General features: G+C 45.2%; 1 protein-coding gene across 4 annotated transcripts in view; it reads right to left on the reverse strand.

The window, feature by feature from the left end:
• Positions 1 to 138: 138 nt before the first annotated feature.
• The window catches only part of Slc22a23 (solute carrier family 22 member 23), a 182036-nt gene continuing 164580 nt past the window's right edge, over positions 139 to 17594 (reverse strand). For 3 of the 4 annotated variants that reach the window (XM_076859136.1, XM_076859140.1, XM_076859139.1), the window contains 3 exons: positions 16554 to 16586; positions 15244 to 15367; positions 139 to 4497 (listed from right to left, as the gene is read on the reverse strand). In XM_076859136.1, the coding sequence (XP_076715251.1) occupies positions 4140 to 4497; positions 15244 to 15367; positions 16554 to 16586 (515 nt within the window). In that variant the 3' untranslated portion in view covers positions 139 to 4139. Of the gene's footprint in view, positions 4498 to 12687; positions 12817 to 15243; positions 15368 to 16553; positions 16587 to 17594 lie in introns of those variants that run through there. The other variant, XM_076859138.2, reaches the window with a different exon arrangement.

Here is a 17594-nt window from a genome sequence, read left to right on the forward strand (position 1 = left end):
GAGGTTCCATCCAAGTGCCTCCCTCCTTTGCAGACTTTGGATGCTAACCTTGGAGGCCTCAGTCAGCTTGGAAAGCAAGTGGGCACCTCTCCAGGAATAGAATAGTAAGTGACACAAAATCAGGGCTATGGAGAGAAGTTTGGTATAAATACTTTATTAAAGAAATAATTGTTTTCTTGTTAAAAAACACTACATTAGAGAAGAGAGTTTTGGGTTATCAGTCTTTCCTCACAGAATCACAGTGTAAGATATTCACTTCTTGACCTCTCTAGGAACTTTCAGGCCACGGATTAGCAGAACATAAACAAGAGAAAAAAAATTCCTCTTAAATGTACTAAATTCTCAGGTGGTCTGAGAATGGCAATAGATAAACAGTTTATGTTTAATCCGATCTCTGCCTCCGACTGCCTGTTAAGACTAGGACTCTTAAAGCAGAGTGAGAGGCCCCCACCATCCTGCTTAGGGCGAAAGAAGACAAGCATACAGAGGCATTGAAAGTAGTGACGCACCGAGCGAGGTCTGAATCAACATGGAGGATTTTTATTACTGGTCGTCAATGGTAGTGAAATGCCCTTCGTTGGATACCATCAGGTGAGGTAGGGAAGACATTCCAGAGGAAATCTGTTAATGGGGCAACATTTTTATTTCTGTACATTTACATACGAATTTTCCCCAAAGGTACAACAGATGCGACACCATGCAGACACGTTGCTGTGAATGACAGTTCAGAACTGGATGTAAGCTTGTGCTGTGAACAAGTACCGCCAGGGGAACCCCATCGACACGTACAGGAACACGGTTCTTATATGAAAACCTCACGTTTGGGGTGTAGGAAGGACAGAGGTAGGGAAGCGGTCCTCACTAGACATAACACCGTACTGCTTCTCCAAAACACACACAATACATTAAAGTGAGGTGGTGTCCTTCAAAACAAGAAGACAGGGTTGAAGCATGGGCCTCCTCCAACCCGTGCGCCACCCCGGGGCTGTGCGAATGTGACAGTCATGAGATTGATTGAGTGGCACTTCCACTTCAGGGATTTCTCCTTTGGCTCTAGGAACTGGTCATGTTGAGTGTGATACTTCCCTTAATGAGGATTTTTTACTTGCTCTCTCTTCCGTGGTCAAACCAAATTACCAGCCCTGTCCTCTAGTTGCAGGTGATTATGATCTTAGAAAATAAAAACATTTAAAACTTGTTCCTATTTGTCTTGGGTGCTAATAAGTAGGATATTTGATAATAGTTATTATTGGCTTCTGGAAAAGAATAAAATGAAGAAACATCCAGCCCCAGCTCAGGTGTTCACATTTGTGCATATATATATATTTTTTTTAAATCAAAAAGGAGTCACAGAGCTCAAAGGTGAGTAGAGAGAACAGCAGGGAGTAGGTTTGTACTCTTGATGTTTCCCTGGTGGGGAGAGGGTCGAGTAGAAGGGTCAGGAGCCTGAGAAGCGTCTCTCTACTAATCATGGGGGGAACACAGGACTGAGAAGCTCAAGTGCGGGCAGCATGGTGCTGGAAGCTGGGCAGAGGCCACCTCCTCTGTGGAGCCCCACAGGCCTTACACGTATCAGGCCTGGGTGCATCTGCTGCCTTTCTGACTTGGTTGACACATACTTCACAGGGCTCTGTCCATGGGGATGGTTTCCTTCTCCAGCTACATTTCATAAAGGTGTTCCTCAAGAGCTTCAGGTACCCCTTAGCTGAAGTAGCAACTCAGCCTCATCCTCTGGCTGCTCCAAAAGGGGGAACCCCTGCTGACCAAGGGACAACACCTGCACATCCACTAGACTTTGGTCCTTTGAGTCCAGGCCTCAAAGCCAGATTCTTCTCTGGTCTCTGATGGATTAGTCCTGATTGCTGAAGTGATCAGTGCTGAATTGGTTGGCCCAGTGTTTTCATCATTGTTATCTGAGGTGGAGATCAGAGGCTTTGGAACGGAAGTTTGGAAGTGCCCTACCTTGACACCACCTGCCTAGTCATTTCAGCAGTTCCCTGCAGTTTCCATACGTTTCTTTAAAAAGGCCTGCATGACCAGTGTGAGACCGCTCACAACTTCTGAGTATGCCTTATCCTGAACTTCACAGGGCTTGCTACCAGGTGTCTTGGTAGCAAATACCCTAAAAAAGGTAAAAGATATTTCACAAGTTTGGCACACGAAGGCTGCACAGATCCAAAAAAATAAAAGGCCTTTGTAAGGTGAATGCGGACTAACGTGGAAACATGGAACAAAAGTGACTTCAGAAACCAGGAAGGGAGAGGATGAGCTAAACTTGGAGCAGGTGGATGGGGAAGGACTGCTCAGAAAGCCTCCCCTCAGCTGCTGGGACTTGAGTGAGCTTCTCCCAACCCCACATCGGCTGATGAGACAGCTCAGGTCCAGGTGCTGGGAGCACGTGGCTATACATCTGATGTCTGCCCCGTTGATGCCTTCATCAAGGCAGTGAGTGGGCTCCTGCCAACACTAGTAGTACCAGCTGTGAAGGGCAAGAGTTGGATGGAGACTACAGGAAAGACCAGGTGGAAGTTGGAAGGGGAGAAACTCAACCCCTGTCTCTTTGAATTCTAGCAACTGTCATTTGGAAGTCATCTAATTACCCACACAGGCCAAGACCATCATGACCTTGGAAGAACACAGCCCATCGCAAAGGTGAGCATCGCTAAGGGGTGAGGCTGACGTTCTGTGAGAAGCCAGGCTGTCTAGAAGAGCAGGTGCTAGAGTTGCAACAGAGTGGCACCTGCGTGCCAAGAAGGCTGGTTTCTTAGCTCTGGGCTTTCTACTGGATGGTGCACGATGAGGAACACGGCGAGAACCCTTGGAGGTGGATCAGAGGTGGGAGGGGAACTTTGGTGAGTTATTGCTTTCTCTCACTTTATCTTGCTTCCAAGAGGCTGGAGGCCATTTGGACTCACCTGTGGGGAATCTGCACTCCTGCCCAAGCCCCACCTCTGGGCTGAGCCAATGGCAAGCAGGGAGCCACTGAGGAAGATGTGAGGCTTGCAGGCTCTGCTGGCTCTGGTGTGACTTGAGTGACAGCTATCCCAGCCGGTGATCTCTGTGGTATGTGCTTGAGATGTGGGTGACAGGCTGTGTTGGGAGAGCAGGCCCTCCCTGCTGGGGTTTGCCTCAGCTGTCTTTTCAGTTATTTTCTTGTTTTTAGTTCGAGAAAGTAGCCACATTTTCAAGTAGTGACAGATGCAAAGCTGACTGTGAAAGAGGGAATTTCTCTGCTGGAGCAAAATCTGGGAAGGAGTTTAATAAAAATCAACCCATCTCAGACCTCAGCACATTTGCTGGTTGTGTACTTAACTAAGCAAAACCTGGCATCAGAAAACTGGTGATATTATCACTGATCATTTATGATTTCTGGTGAAGTGTGGAAGTTTCCCCCAAAGAGCTTCCGGCGTCAAGTACAAAAGAATGATCCTGAAGGAAAGAAAGACTGAGCTGGTTTTGATGATATCCGGGAACTGTTTTCCCCTAAAACTTGGGGTGGAAGCTCTTACCTTACAAAGGAAGAAAAAAGGAAAAAAAAAGTTTAAAAAAAACCATACACAGACTCTAGCAAAAACCTAATTCATGTACATTTCACTGTTTAAAATGAAGTCCTGGGAATGCTCCAAGAGTGTCATGTCTGTCCACAGGTGGGCAGCCTGTGGTGGGGGGCTCCTTCGGGCCTGCCCAGGTGACCTCTGGCTCCTCAGGCGGAGGGCGAGGAGCGGCATCTGACTTCTCGGGAGGACACTGGCTGCTGTGTTGGTCACTCACAGGGTCTTCCTTGGAGTGACCATGCCTTGCTCCCAAAGGAGGTGTTTCTGCTTCGTGACCAGTGAGAGGAAAGGGAATAAAGTGCTTCTCGTAAAAATGACCAAAATAAATATAAACATTTCATGGCAGAAAAGAAAGTCTTTGAAGGGTTGTTTCCAGAGTCTGTTTCCTTGAACCCTCTCCTTGGACTTTTGGAAAGACAGAATTTCCCCATACCAGTTGAAAGTCTCACGACTGGGTGGCATCAGCAGCAGAGTTGGACTTTCCTACCCCAGGTCATGTGCCTGCTCCCTGGTCTGTAAACCTGTGCCCCAACTCCCCCCAACCCTTCAAGCCCCAGGGGACTCTCAGGATGGTGGCTTGGCCAGCTACATAGACTTCATGCCATTGGCTGTGGCACCCTCAGGCAGCCCGTCACCTGCAGTGGCGACATCATGCAGGCCCGAGTAGTCCTTGAGCTCAGCGTTGGTGAGCAGGAGTGGCTGCTCCCCCTTCTTGTGCGGCAGCAGAGGCTGCCTTGTGTAATGTTCCCCATTGGAGATGTTCTCGGGCAGGTTCTGGTCCCTGCTTTCAGGCAGCAGGAGGATACAGATGATGCAGATGAGCGTGCAGCAGGCAAAGATGATATGGTGCAGGAAGTAGCCTTTCTGGTTGTGCAGCTCGATGATAGGTGCTGTCAGCATGCCAAAGCCTGCGCTGGCCAGAACCAGCCCCAGCCCGCCACACCTGCAGGGGGAGACAGAGCACACCGTGTTAGTGGTGTGCAGGGGGTGAACACCCAGAAACACAGTGGTCCAAAGTGTGGAAGAGCTTGAGTGGATCACGGGAGGCAGTGGCAGACTGGCTCCTGTGGTTTGAACGAGTCCCCAAATTCCATGTCCTGAAAACAGAATTTTTCAAATTCATATGTTGATGGCATTTGGAGGCGAGTCCTTTGGAAATAATTAGACAAGGTGGTCAAGGTGGGTGGGGCACTGTGATGGCATTAGTGGCTTTACAAGGAAAGAGAAGCCTGGGCTAGTGTGTTTCCCGGTCTCACCATGTTATGCCACTACCCTAGGACTCTGCAAGTTCCTACCAGCAAGAGAATTCTCACCAGGTATAGCCCCTCACCTTAGACCTCCAAGACTTTAGAGTCAGGAGCTGAATAAATATTTATTCTTTGTAAATTACTCAGTCTCTGGTATATTTATATCAACATAAAACAGTAAGACACGGGAAAGTGTCACCTCTGCAGTGGGCCCAGCTGTGCTTGGCATCACTCAGTGTATCCCATCGTGGGACTTCCCAAAGTACCTTCACCTTGGCCCCATCTATGTTTCCTCATCAACTCAAAAATTTTCACTTTGGAAAGGCAACTTTTTACTACTATTGTAAGTGGGAAAACAGTCTTATTTGCCATACGTAACAAGGGAAAACAGTGTTATACTGTGTTCCCAAGCCTTGTTCTTTGTTTTTTTAAAAATATTTTTTAGTTGTTGATGTACCTTTATTTTTTATTTATATGTGGTGCTGAGGATCGAACCCAGTGCCTCACATGTGCTAGACAAGTGCTCTACCACTGAGCCACATCCCCAGCCAGTCTTGTTCTTTAAAGAAAAAGGCAGAGAATGGGCAGAGTAGAGGATACCCAGGGGTTAAACAGGGTATTAAAAGGCATATTAACACTAACAGAGACTTTGTCCTAATTGTAGTGATTGGAAAATATCTGTGCTTTAAAGACAATAATTTCCTCACTGTGAGTTGACATCCTGTGTATTTCTTGAAATCATTCTGCATACCATCAGTGGAAACTGTCTTATTTCTGGGGATTATGCCAGAAGGGTCCTTGAAATGAGGTACACACTGAGAGAAATTCATTGCAGCCCTGAGCTCAGAACCAAACCCAGAGCACAAGCCATTTATCTTTACTCCTCTATCAGGTGAGGTAGCTTGCCCCAAATCCCAGAGCGATTCACAGATATGCAACACTTAAAAATCCCATAGGGCTAATTTCTCTCTACGTTGACCTAAAACCATATTTTGGGGGCTGAGGTATTCTGTGGCCACTGAGAAAGCAATGAAGTGTTGGGCTGCAGTGGGACCCTGGTGTTCAGGTGACAGGCGATTAAAAAAAAAAAAAAGAAAAAAAAGAAAGTGACAGGTGGAGGTGGCTTTGTCTTCAAAAATGGGGAGAAGGGTTGTTCGTCCAACCCTGGAGCTGTGGGTAGAACATACAATGATGAGCACTTCAGTTGGTCTGAGGAAGAACTTTGTCATGGAGCTTCTAAGACTTCTTATGTGCCTCTTTGAGTGAAGGACCTTTGTTCTTGGACATCAGAGGCGGGGGGTAGGGGGGAGGCTGAAAGGGAAAGCCTTGCAGCAGGTAGGAGGTAGGTATGTAATTCCAGCTCTTGACTAGTTTGTGGTTCATTTAGCTGACACTGTAGATGGCTCCTAACTCAGAGAAAGACTGTCCTACAAGTTTACAAGATATAAGATCAGCTTACAGAAATCAACTGTAAGTTTCTATGTTAAAAACAAACTACAAAATGAAAATGCTTAGAAATAAAAGAAATATAAGTCTTGCATGCTGAAAACTGCAAAACATTGCTGAAAGAAATTTTGAAAAGATAAAAATAAACGGAGAGACATTCTGTTGTGGTTTGGATCAGGAATGTCTCCCAAAGACTCACGTGTTGAAGGTTTGGTCCTTAGCTGGTGAAGCTGTGGGGAGGTAGTGCAAACTTTAGGAGGTGGGGCCCTATTAGAAGAGGTAGGTCACTTTGAAGGATGGACTTTGTCCTTGGACATTTCCTCTGCTTCCTGGGTGCTGTGAGGTGAGCAGGTCTGTTCCGCCATGCCATCTGCCACCAGGGGCTGCCTCACCACAGACCCAGCCACAATGGAGACGGCTGACCAGGGACTGAAATCTATGCAATTGTCAGCCAAAGTAAAGCTTTCCTCCTTCAAGTTGTTTTTCTTAGGTATTCTGTCACAGCAGCAGAAAGCTGACTAACACATATTCCATGTTCTTGGACTAGAAAACTCAATTTTGTGAAAATAACAATTCTTCCCAAATTGAGTTCTAGAGTCAACAGAATCCCTATCAAAATCTGAGGGGATTCCCCCCCTTTTTTCTATTGAGAAAATAATAAGCTGATCCTGAAATTTATGTGGAAATGCAAAGAACCCAGAATATCCCAGAACAATTTAGAAAAAGAACAAAGTATGAAGACTTACTTTCCCAATTTAAAACTTTCTATAAAGCTACATTGATTAAGGCAATGTGGTATGGATGTATCCACAGACAGATCCATGGGATTGCACAGAGTTCAGAAACAGCCCTTTACACTATAGTCAATTGATATTTAGTTATTTATTTAAAAAATATATTTTAGTTGTCATTGGACCTTTATTTTATTTATTTATATGTGGCGCTGAGAATTGAGCCCAGTGCCTCATATATGCTAGGCAACGGAGCCACAACCCCAGCCCCTGGTCAACTGATTTTTGACAAAGGCAATTTCAGTGGGGGAAAGGACAGTCTTTTCAACAAGTAATGCTAGCTCAATAGGGAAATTTTTTTTGAAAAGAATAAAGTTGAGCCTTGACTTCATATCATATGCAAAAAATTAATTCAAAACCTATGATAGCACTAAAGGTGAGAGCTAAAACTATAATACTTACAGAAGAAAACAACAAAGTCTTTGTGACTTTGGGTTGCAAAGAGTTCTTAGATATGACACCAGAAGCACTATCCATAAAATAAAAAGTTGATTACCGGACTTCATTGAAATTTAAAACTTCTACCCTTCAAAAGGCAAACGGCTTCAGAAAGGGAAAATATTAAGTCACATATTGGGAGAAAATGTCTGCAAAACATATGTCAATAAAGGACATGTATCCAGAATACATAAATAACCCTTAAAACTCAAAAGACAAATAATCCAGTTTTAAAATTGGCAAAAGATTTCAACAGAGATTTCTCCAAAGAAACTATACAAACTACAAATGTGCAAAAAGATGCAAGATGATGCCCATCATTAGTCATAGAGAAATGCAAATTAAAACCACAGAGCAATGCTACTTCATACCTGCTTAGAGGATAGATATAAAAAGAGAATAACAAGCTAGGTACGGTGGCACCGCCTGTAATCCCAGCAACTCAGGAGGCTGAGGCAGGAGGACTGCAAGTTCAAAGCCAGCCTTAGTAACTCAGTGAGACTCTGTCTCAAAAACAAAGAAACAAAAAGGTCCGGGGATGTGGCTCAGTGGTAAAGCACTCCTGGGTTCAATTCCCAGTACCTTAAAAAAAAAGAAGAAGAAGAAAAATGTGTTGGCGAAGTCATGTGGAACTGCCATCCTCATATATATGTTCTTCACATATTCCTACTACTGATAAGAATATAAAACAGTGCAGCAACTTTGGAAGACAGGTTGGCAATTTTTTAAAAGGTTAACCAAACTTTTTGTATAACCAGCAATTCCACATATGAAACAGATGAGAACACATGTCACAAACCTAATAAGACAAGTGTTTATCAAAGCATTATTCATAATAGCTAAAATTTAGAAACAACCCAAATGCCCATTGACTGGTGAAAGGACAAGCAAGATGTGGAATATCATATATAATGGAATATTAGTCACAAAAAGGAATGAAACACTGATATGTGCTATCCCATGGATAAATTGCAAAAGCATCCTGAGTAATCGTTTGACTCCATTGATAGGAAATATCTAGTCTACAGATACTGAGAGCACATGAGCAGTTGCCTGGGGTTGGAGTGGGGACAGAGACTAATTGCAAAGGGGCCTGAGGGGGTTTAGTGGGGTGGTGGAAATGTTCTGTAACTTTTTATGATGGTCACATGGTGCTATAAATTTACTGTCAGTGAACTGTAAACTTAAAATGGATGAATCTGATGGTATGTAAATTATGCCTCAAAGCTGTTAACCACCTCTCTGAAATTGCCTCTGTGGGGTTGGGCCTCTTGCTAGTACAAATCCCTAGTATGTTATATAAAATGCTGTGGTCACATCCCATACTATGAGACTTTACCTTTTCTTCCCAGGAACCCAGAGACTGTCCACACTGTCCTGTCCACTGCCACCTGTAGCTGCTCAGGCCAGGATTTCTGTTCTGCTCTGCTCACCAGGGCACTTAGCAGCCTGTTCCCTGTACCTGGGGTCTTTTCAGGGTCTTTGTTAAGAGCAAGGTGGGAGAGCCCCTACCCTGCTCCCACAGACCCTCTCAGACCAGTCCTAGGTGGATATGGAGTCACATGACTTGGCGCTCATCCCCTTCTGGGCACTGAGCTGTGGCTCCTGCAACTCCCTGAGATTTCCCTGTCCACACCAGCATCGGTAGTCCAGGCAGAGCAAGCTGCAGAACTGCTCCCACCTGTTTGTGCCTGGTGCTCCCACCCTATCTTTAAGACATTCTTGTATGGCTTCAAGACATAGTGCACGACCATGTATCTCATAGACTGAACAAGTTTTCAAGGGCAGGACCTGGTTTTTCTCTATCTGCTGTCCCATTGCCCGAGACCTGGCTGGCACCTGAGTAATACTCAATGTTGCAGTCATATTTCTAAGAGATCCCCAATGATTCCCACCTCCCAATATTCCCACCCTTGTGCCCTGATTGTGGGATGGACCTTAAGGCACAAATAAGTCACTTCTTATCAATAAAATGCTGCATGGTAATGCTCTTCCACGAGCAGCTCACAACAGACTCTCTTGGATCAGCCTGGCTGTCTATGATGAAGCAAGCTGCTATGTTGTGAGGTTCATGTGACAAGGAACAAATTGGCCCCTGGTCAATTGTCTGCAATGAGCTAAGGTCCTTAGTCTCACAGCCCTGTGAGGAACTGGATTGTGCCAATGGCCAACTGTTGGGTGGTTTTAAGGCAGATCCTGCTCCAGATGACTACAGCCCATAAGAGAACCTGAGCAGGGGACCTGGCTAAGCCAGACTCAGACTCTTGACCCACAGATGCTGTGAGATAACAGATATGTGCTGCCTCAGGCTACTCAATTTTGGGATTATCTGTTATGAAGCAATGGATAACTACTATACTCCGCGAGAGACAGAATTCTCCTGCCTTATTAGTCCAGGAAACTCTTGCCCAGGCTGTGATATATCATTGGCACTTTGTATTAGAAAGTCCTTCACCAGGGGAGAGGCTGAAAACCTTCAGGAAAAGTCACACCATTATGCTGTGCACCAAGAGATGCAAATAAGAAGCAATATTTCTAGGAGTGCCTCCCAGATACCCACCCCTTGTCAGGCAGAGGGTCCCAGATCACCCTTTAAGAATACTCTGCATCTATCTATCTTTCTTTTCTTCCTTCCTTCCTAGCCACATCCCCAGCCCTATTTTGTATTTTATTTAGAGACAGGGTCTCACTGAGTTGCTTAGCATCTCGCTTTTGCTGAGGCTGGCTTTGAACTTGTGGTCCTCCTGCCTCAGCTTCTGGAGCCACTGGGATTACAGGTGTACACACCACTTTTGGGGTGCTGGCGGTCGAACACAGGGCCTTGTGCATGAGAGGCAAGCATACTACCAACTGAGCTATATGCCTAGCCCCGCCTTTTGTTCTTACTTGTCCATGAACCTTTCAAGGACACAGATTGTTTTCTAAAACAGCAACTGGAACACACTGTTTGTACTTAATAAATATTGGATGCTTGTGGATTGGGCCGGCTTCCTAGGTAGGAAGGCTGGCTCACCCAAATGAATGGGACAGGTTAAATATAGATGACCACTACGAAGAGCAGTGAGACAAAGTCCATCTATCAGATGAGTAATAGGAATACCTAAAATAGCCATTCAGTACTTCTGATAAACTCAGGAAGCCACAGGATGTCGTGAGGGACATTGTCAGATGCCAGGGATAATGGATGTGTTTGGGCTTTAGTAAGATATCTCTGGAGCCTCCCTGAATTCTACTTGTGCTTTTCTGGCATTAAGTATGGACAGAGCCCTTACTCACATGGGGGTCATAAACAGAAAGGTGGAGTGCAGACCCTCAGAAGAATATGCATGGGACCACTACTAGAGGGCAAAGGCTCAGCACCAAGGAAGTCTCCTTGCATAATGCCAGGTGAATGATATTTATATAATTTATGAATATAATGTTGATAAATCATGTTAATGAAATATAATTGATTTATGGCGCATTAACCTATCTGTATTGTGTATATAATATGAAACATGTTCATATGCATATATAACATGGAATTTGGTCATATGGTACATAAAAATATTTCAGCCCATGACAAACCACAAACACACACAACAATGGACCTATGAGATTATAATGCAGCTGAAAATTTCCTGTTCCTGGTGATATTGTAGCAGTGGTGACATAGCCATCATGACATCCAGCACAGTGCATTTCTTGTGTATTTGTGATGATGCTGGTATAAACAAACTACTGTGCTGCTATAAAAGTATAGTGCATAAAATTAGGTACAGTACATAATAATTGATAATGATGACCAATGGCTGCTACTACTGGTTTGTGAATTTATTATACTTATTATTTTAGAGTGTACTTCTTTATAGTGTAGAAATATACTTTAAAATAAATGTTAACTGTAAGTAGTAATATTCTGTGTTATTTGACAGTGACCTCATACGTATTTACCATGTTTTTGATTGTATCAAAAGGCCATGCAAATGATTAACCTAGACCATTCAGGTTTGTGTTAAATGAATGCTAGGATGTTTTCAGGATAAAACTGGCTGGTAACATATTTCTCCTAACATGTCCCCATTGTTAAACAATGCATGACTATTTATATATACATACACATATTTTTTTCTATGAAGGCACTTTTCTGTTTGGTTTTATACCAGATTTCTAGAAGTTATTTGTAATATTAGGAAGGATTTTGGCAGATATTGGTATACCATTTTTGACTTTGTATTTCCTCTTCTGAAATCTCTCATGTGATCCTTACTGGGCATAGTTTTAAGGTGTTAAATTCATTTCCTTCCAAAATGCAGACCTGACTTTTCTGCTGTTCTCCAGGCTTGCCACTAAGGGGCAGCATATACACATGTTTACTTATCAGAGACACCTGATTTATAGAAAGGGGGACATGTTGTCTCCTTGTGCATTAAGAACACAAATACTTTAATAGTAATAATATATAGATAAGAATGGAAATATGACAGGAAGACTACTATTAAAAGTATCAAGCTTGAATTAAGAATTCCAGGACTACATAGACTAAATAGACTCTAAATGCCATATTACAGCATGTCATCTTGGTCCTTTATGCGTCTTCTTGAAGCAATATTGAAACAGAAGACCCTGGGATCTTGTTCAGGGAGGAGTCAGCGCAGTCTGACTACAAATGATTTAGAAAAATGGGCTGGGGGTACGGGGTGGGGAAGTGTGCAGGAGAGGGTAGACAAAGGAGTTCAGACAATGCATGGGAACTGAGCACCAACACCCAGGGCTCCTGGGACCTGTGAGTGATTATTGCAGACAATGAAGCCAACTTATCATGATCACCAGTACCTGCCTCCTCTCCCATCCTGACCTCTTTGAATGGAGAAAGGAAGCCAGTGCAGGTCCAGGGGTTCCCTCCTGCAGCTTTCAGTTAAATAGTATAAAACAAGATGACCTGGCACAGAGAAGCCACCAGCTGCTAATAGACCAACCCAGGACCCCAAGGCCACTTCTGCTCAAGTGGGGAGATGGGGCCATGGGATATAGGTCCTTTCCCAGCCCACGGCAACTTGTACCCAATTCCTGAAGCCTTGGAAGGAAATCTCAGAAGAAGTTGTCACATGACTGACAAACACAATCCGGACTGAGACTAAGCAGCAGGGAAGCGGTTCTCTGTCATATAAAGTCTGGACAGAATCTCATGAAATAAGATTTTGTTCACCCTCCTTAGTCTTCACAATCCTCGGGATAACAGATTTCTGCAAGTGTTTGTGCAGAAAACTTCTTATTCTTGTATTTGTTTACAGTCAGTCACTCCTGGAATCTTAACCTTTGCTACTGTTCTTGCTCAGAAGGTTTGTTTTTAGTTTAGCACTGTAGAAAAAAAGTAAGTTTTGCATTAAGAAAGAAGAAGACCACAGATCCCCCCAAGCTGCCCACCCTTATTTATCTTGTACTTATCTATGTGAAGTGGGGGATGGTAGGAAAGCCCATTCCCACCCCAGGGACTTCATGGGAGTTGTTCTGTTGTGTGAGAAAAAGCCACACAAGTCCACGGGTGGGAAGGGCTCACAGTGAGAAGCGTGATTTGTCAGGAACACTAGACATTCTTCCCAGCCTGGCCTGGAGACCCCCTTTGGACTCAATTTCCTTTCATCCTCTGCAGGTACAAAAACATCCCTCAGGGTCTGATGTTTTTTCTAGTTGGTCATCTTGGTGAGCTGAGCCTCAGAACATACTGGTTGAATTTCTATCCCCAAATAATCTTTTCAGGTTTGTGTCAAAGAAGAAAAGGGTACCCCATTTCCTCCAGTCTAGCTTGCTAAGCAAAATCTAACAATGAATAAGGAGGCTACAAACTACCAGAGTTAAGTTTGCCCTCCCTCCAGAGAAACAGATCATATAATCATATAAATAATCATATAAATACTGCAGAGAGGCCAGCCCCAAACCCAGAAAGTCTAACAGGGACTGGGGCCCTCTTGAAAGAATCACCTTTGTTCGATTCTTTTATAAAGGAAATTTTACTAGTTAAAGAAAGAAGTTGCTGTGCGCCTGAGGTGTTTTGCAACTACAGGCATGAAACGAGCCGACTCGTCCCTGACGGCTGCTTACTCAGAAGGCAGGGACAGGATGGATTACTTGGCACTTAATCACTTTTTTCTTAATCATAGAATATCTTGGCATTTTCTTACAGAAACCAAGTAGCCATCATTCTTGGCTTGTATTGAACGAATCCAAGAGCATGAATCAAAATGAGCTCCTGTGAAAACTCTATTGTCAGCATGACAAAAGTCCAAAAGCCTGTCTGCCTGCTCCCCAAGTCCTGCCTAGCACCAGAGGGGCTAAAATAATTAGTCTCTCTGGGTCCTGCTTGGAATGGAAATGGCCTCTACTTGTTCTTCCAAAGGGTGTCACCATGCTGACTTTCAGGTTTTAACTCACAGCTGAGTAACTGCCTATAACTCACAATTTATATTTTCTAAAAGCACGTGCTTTGATGCTAATGATGTCCTTCGAAAAAGCTCAGTGTGGTATAGATCAAGGTAAGCTCTTCAGTAAGTCACAAAATAGCAAGTACAGGCCGAGTATTTCTTACCCAAAATGCTTGTGGCCAGAAATGTTTCAGCTATTGGATTTTTCCAGATTTTGGAATATTTATGTATACATAATGAGATATCTTAGGGATGGGACCCAAGTTTAAACACAGAATTCATTTATGTTTTATATACACCTTAGAGATATAGCCTGAAGGTATTCTAAAATAATATTTTAAATAATTTTGTTCATGAAACTTTGTGACACTTCTATGGTGTCATGTTGGAAAAAAAGTTTTGGATTTTGGAGTATTTTGGATTTTTACAATTTCAGATTAGGAATGCTCAACTTGTATTAGGAAAGTGACACTCTTAAATCACTTGATTTTTATTATGCTTTAATAATAACATTAAATGGTGTCTATCATCCCTAAACTACTTTCCAGGGATAGCACCAGAAGAATGAAACCTCACTTTATGAATTAAAACAAAAGTACTTAGCACACATTAATGACACCTTTCCGGAAAACATGAATTAAGGACAAACTCCATGTGGGCCAGGGTTATGTTCTTATTTATCTGACCTAGTGTTTGGCAAATAGCAGGCTCCCGATAAATCCTTCCTAACTAAATCAAAGCCACTTCCTGGGCTTCCTCTTTCTGAGGCCTTCCTTTGGATTAGTGATTTCTAATCTTTTCAGGCCAAGCCAAAAAATAGGTCCTTTCTGCTTCTTCCCCCTGCCCGCCGGCACCCCTAGACAGGGTCTTGCTGTATTGCCCAGGCTGACCTTAAACTCATGATCCTTCTGCCTTAGCCTCCAAAGTAGATGGGATTACAGGCCCATGCCACTGCATCCAGCTTCCTTTTGATTTTCAATAGCTTTGTTATTGAGGTCTCTTAGGAGAGCTAACAGCACTGACCTTAGCAGAAATACATGTATAAGTGATCTGCCTCTCTTTCCCGCTTCCAGTCATCATTATGTTTCCTATATGTGAATAGTTTCCTGCTCCCCATTCCCCTGGTTACTTCCTGGACAGGACCAGGGATCAAACTCTCACCTGCCCGTTGGGTGCCTCCGGGTCAGAGTGAAGCTGTCCATCTGGCTGTGAGTCATGCAGCTGACACTGCCTGCACACCCAGTACCCTTGTCCAGAAGCCAGGGACGGGGAAAGCTGCTGGGGTTCATGACACTTGAGCCTGTAGCCAAGGACTCATCTCTGAGTCCCCAGAAGAGAATGTGCTGTGGTATCCCTTGTTACCCACCTTATCACCGTGGGGGTGATCTCCGCACAGAAGAACACACTAAGACTTCCCACCGCATGGGAGGCAAACATGCCCACAATGGAAAACGCAATGGAGAACTTGTCCTTGACGCTGTCACTCATCCCTGGAGGGGATTAAGAAGAAGGAGAAGTGAGGGGAGACAGAAAAGAACGAATAGGAGGGAGCTAGGCCGGGGGTGAGGGGTGCGGAGCAGGAGCAGGGATGGGAGGATGGAAGCCTGGGACAACCCCCAAGGGTTCCCTCCTCCCCGCTGCCAGTGTGCAGTACAGTCAGGGGCATGCAGTTTCCTTTGGTCAGGTAGCACCTCCAGGCTTAGGAGCCTGGAGCCCTCTTGGCAGGGAACTCTTTTGGGCTCCTTGAGTCCCTGTCCATCAAGCATGCCAGAGCTACAGTGACCTGAATCCTGCAGCCGGGAGCCATGCCCAGCAGGGAGCAGGCTGGCCATGTCCCTGCTGTCTTAGCAGCATCCCTCCTGCCCCAGCTTCCAAAGGAGCCTCCGTGATTTCAGCCTTGGGTCTGATCAGTCCATGCCAGGAGGCAGAGTATCTTAGAGTTGATTTAAGAGAACAAAACCTCAAATAACCCCAGAAGAATTCAAGGGCTTGGAGGGAAAGTGCTTAGCTGATCCCAGCGACTCGTCAATGGCACCAGAGCCTAGTTTGCAGAAGGCAGCGTGAAGCATAGCTCATTGGCACGTGTTTGTGGGCCACATGCCTGGGCCCAGCTTAGTCTTCCCCTTCCCCCGCCAGGATTGCATGGAGGGCAAACACTCCTCAGGGACACTGAGGCATGGGCTTGGATTGGGCCAGGCAGGTGCGATGGCAGCATGGGGCTCAGGGCAGCCGCTCTGCTGTCCCATGACTGGAGAGCAGCGAGATTGCACTGAGTTGCAAGGGAACAGAAGCTTCCCCCTGGAAGCACGGACCGCCAGGCCCCAGCACTCCAAGGGCTCTCTGATCTTGTCCAGGCGCTGTCCATGAGACAAAGCAATATCAGCAGGGGGCCAAGGGCCTGTGCTGACTTTGGGTGCCAGGGGATAGGGAGGGCATGCGTGCCAAGCTGCACAAAACCGGGGAAATAGGAGTGGCTCTCTGTAGCGGCAAGAGCAGGTAGAGAATACAAATGTATGCTTATAGTGTCCAACCTACGGCCAACTTCAGCTGCAATTCTTGGAGGGCAAAGGGAGGAGAAGAGAAAGAAAAAGGAAGCCAGTCTGTGAGTCTTTATGAAAACTCCCACGTGGGTGAATTAAAAGATGAGAACGTGCAGGAACAGCTTTGGGGACTCACCTGAGTCTGGATGCTGGCTGTATTTTCCGATCACTACGCCCATGGAAACGATGGCACCCATGCCGCACAGGATGACAAAAGTGGGAAGAGAGGGAGAAGGCATGTTAGACATGGGCTAGTGTAGTACGCGCCCTCGTGACTTGTTTCTGAGCTAACTCCCTTCTATGTCTGGGTCGGCGCCGGCTGCCTGGGCAGTGGAATTCACACTGGACTAAACAAAGAGCTTTTTGTTAAGAAGAGAGGGCTGAAGCCCCACTGGCCTCAGAGCCTGGGGAGAGAATGCAACCCTTCAGAACAGAGACCCTAGTAAATCCAAAGGATGAATTTCCTCACATATAAAGTTATTCCAGGGTTACTGCTTAGGGCCAAAGAGGGCATCTGTGACACCCTGGGGGCAGAGGCATACTGCCACATCTTTCCCAATTGTGTGAGCTCTGCAGAGGCTCCCTGGAAGGGCAGCTAGTGCAATGCTCATCAGGGGGACAGGGACGGAGGGAGAGAGATGCCACCTGTCCATTTCCATCATTAGTCACAGCTGCAAATAGGATCAGGCTCCCTGCAAGGTACTGAATGCATAAGAACCTGCCCAAGTTAGAAAAATACCTCCCGAGTTTGAAACTAGCTGTCTTATAATCCAGTCTGCACAACAGGGCTGCTTCCATCTGGGGTGCACAGGGTCAGTCAGTGAGTCTAACTGACAGCTGGGGTTGGCTTCCCTTGTAAAGGAAGGGGGCATGCCCTAGGGGCGTTGATTTACCCACAGTGTCCCCAGCCTGTCCCAGGAGGACTGCCTGGGCATGAGAAGGCATCCTGCTCGTTCATTTTGTGCTCTGCGCAGGCCCGGGATGAAGTGGTGCTTTTCCACACACAGAGGTGGCTACTTGTCCATGAGGAGCTATAACGAGCTCACTGGAGAGACGAGATGGATTTCCTAGCCTTTCCTTAAATTATTTTAGACATTTATCAGGAAATTTCTTTGGTCCAGAGAGAAACTGAAAAACGAGAATGTATACGAAAAAGCAGTGCCCCCCACGTGAGGGT

Source organism: Callospermophilus lateralis, chromosome 6 (assembly GCF_048772815.1).
Source record: "Callospermophilus lateralis isolate mCalLat2 chromosome 6, mCalLat2.hap1, whole genome shotgun sequence".
NCBI lineage: Eukaryota > Metazoa > Chordata > Mammalia > Rodentia > Sciuridae > Callospermophilus > Callospermophilus lateralis.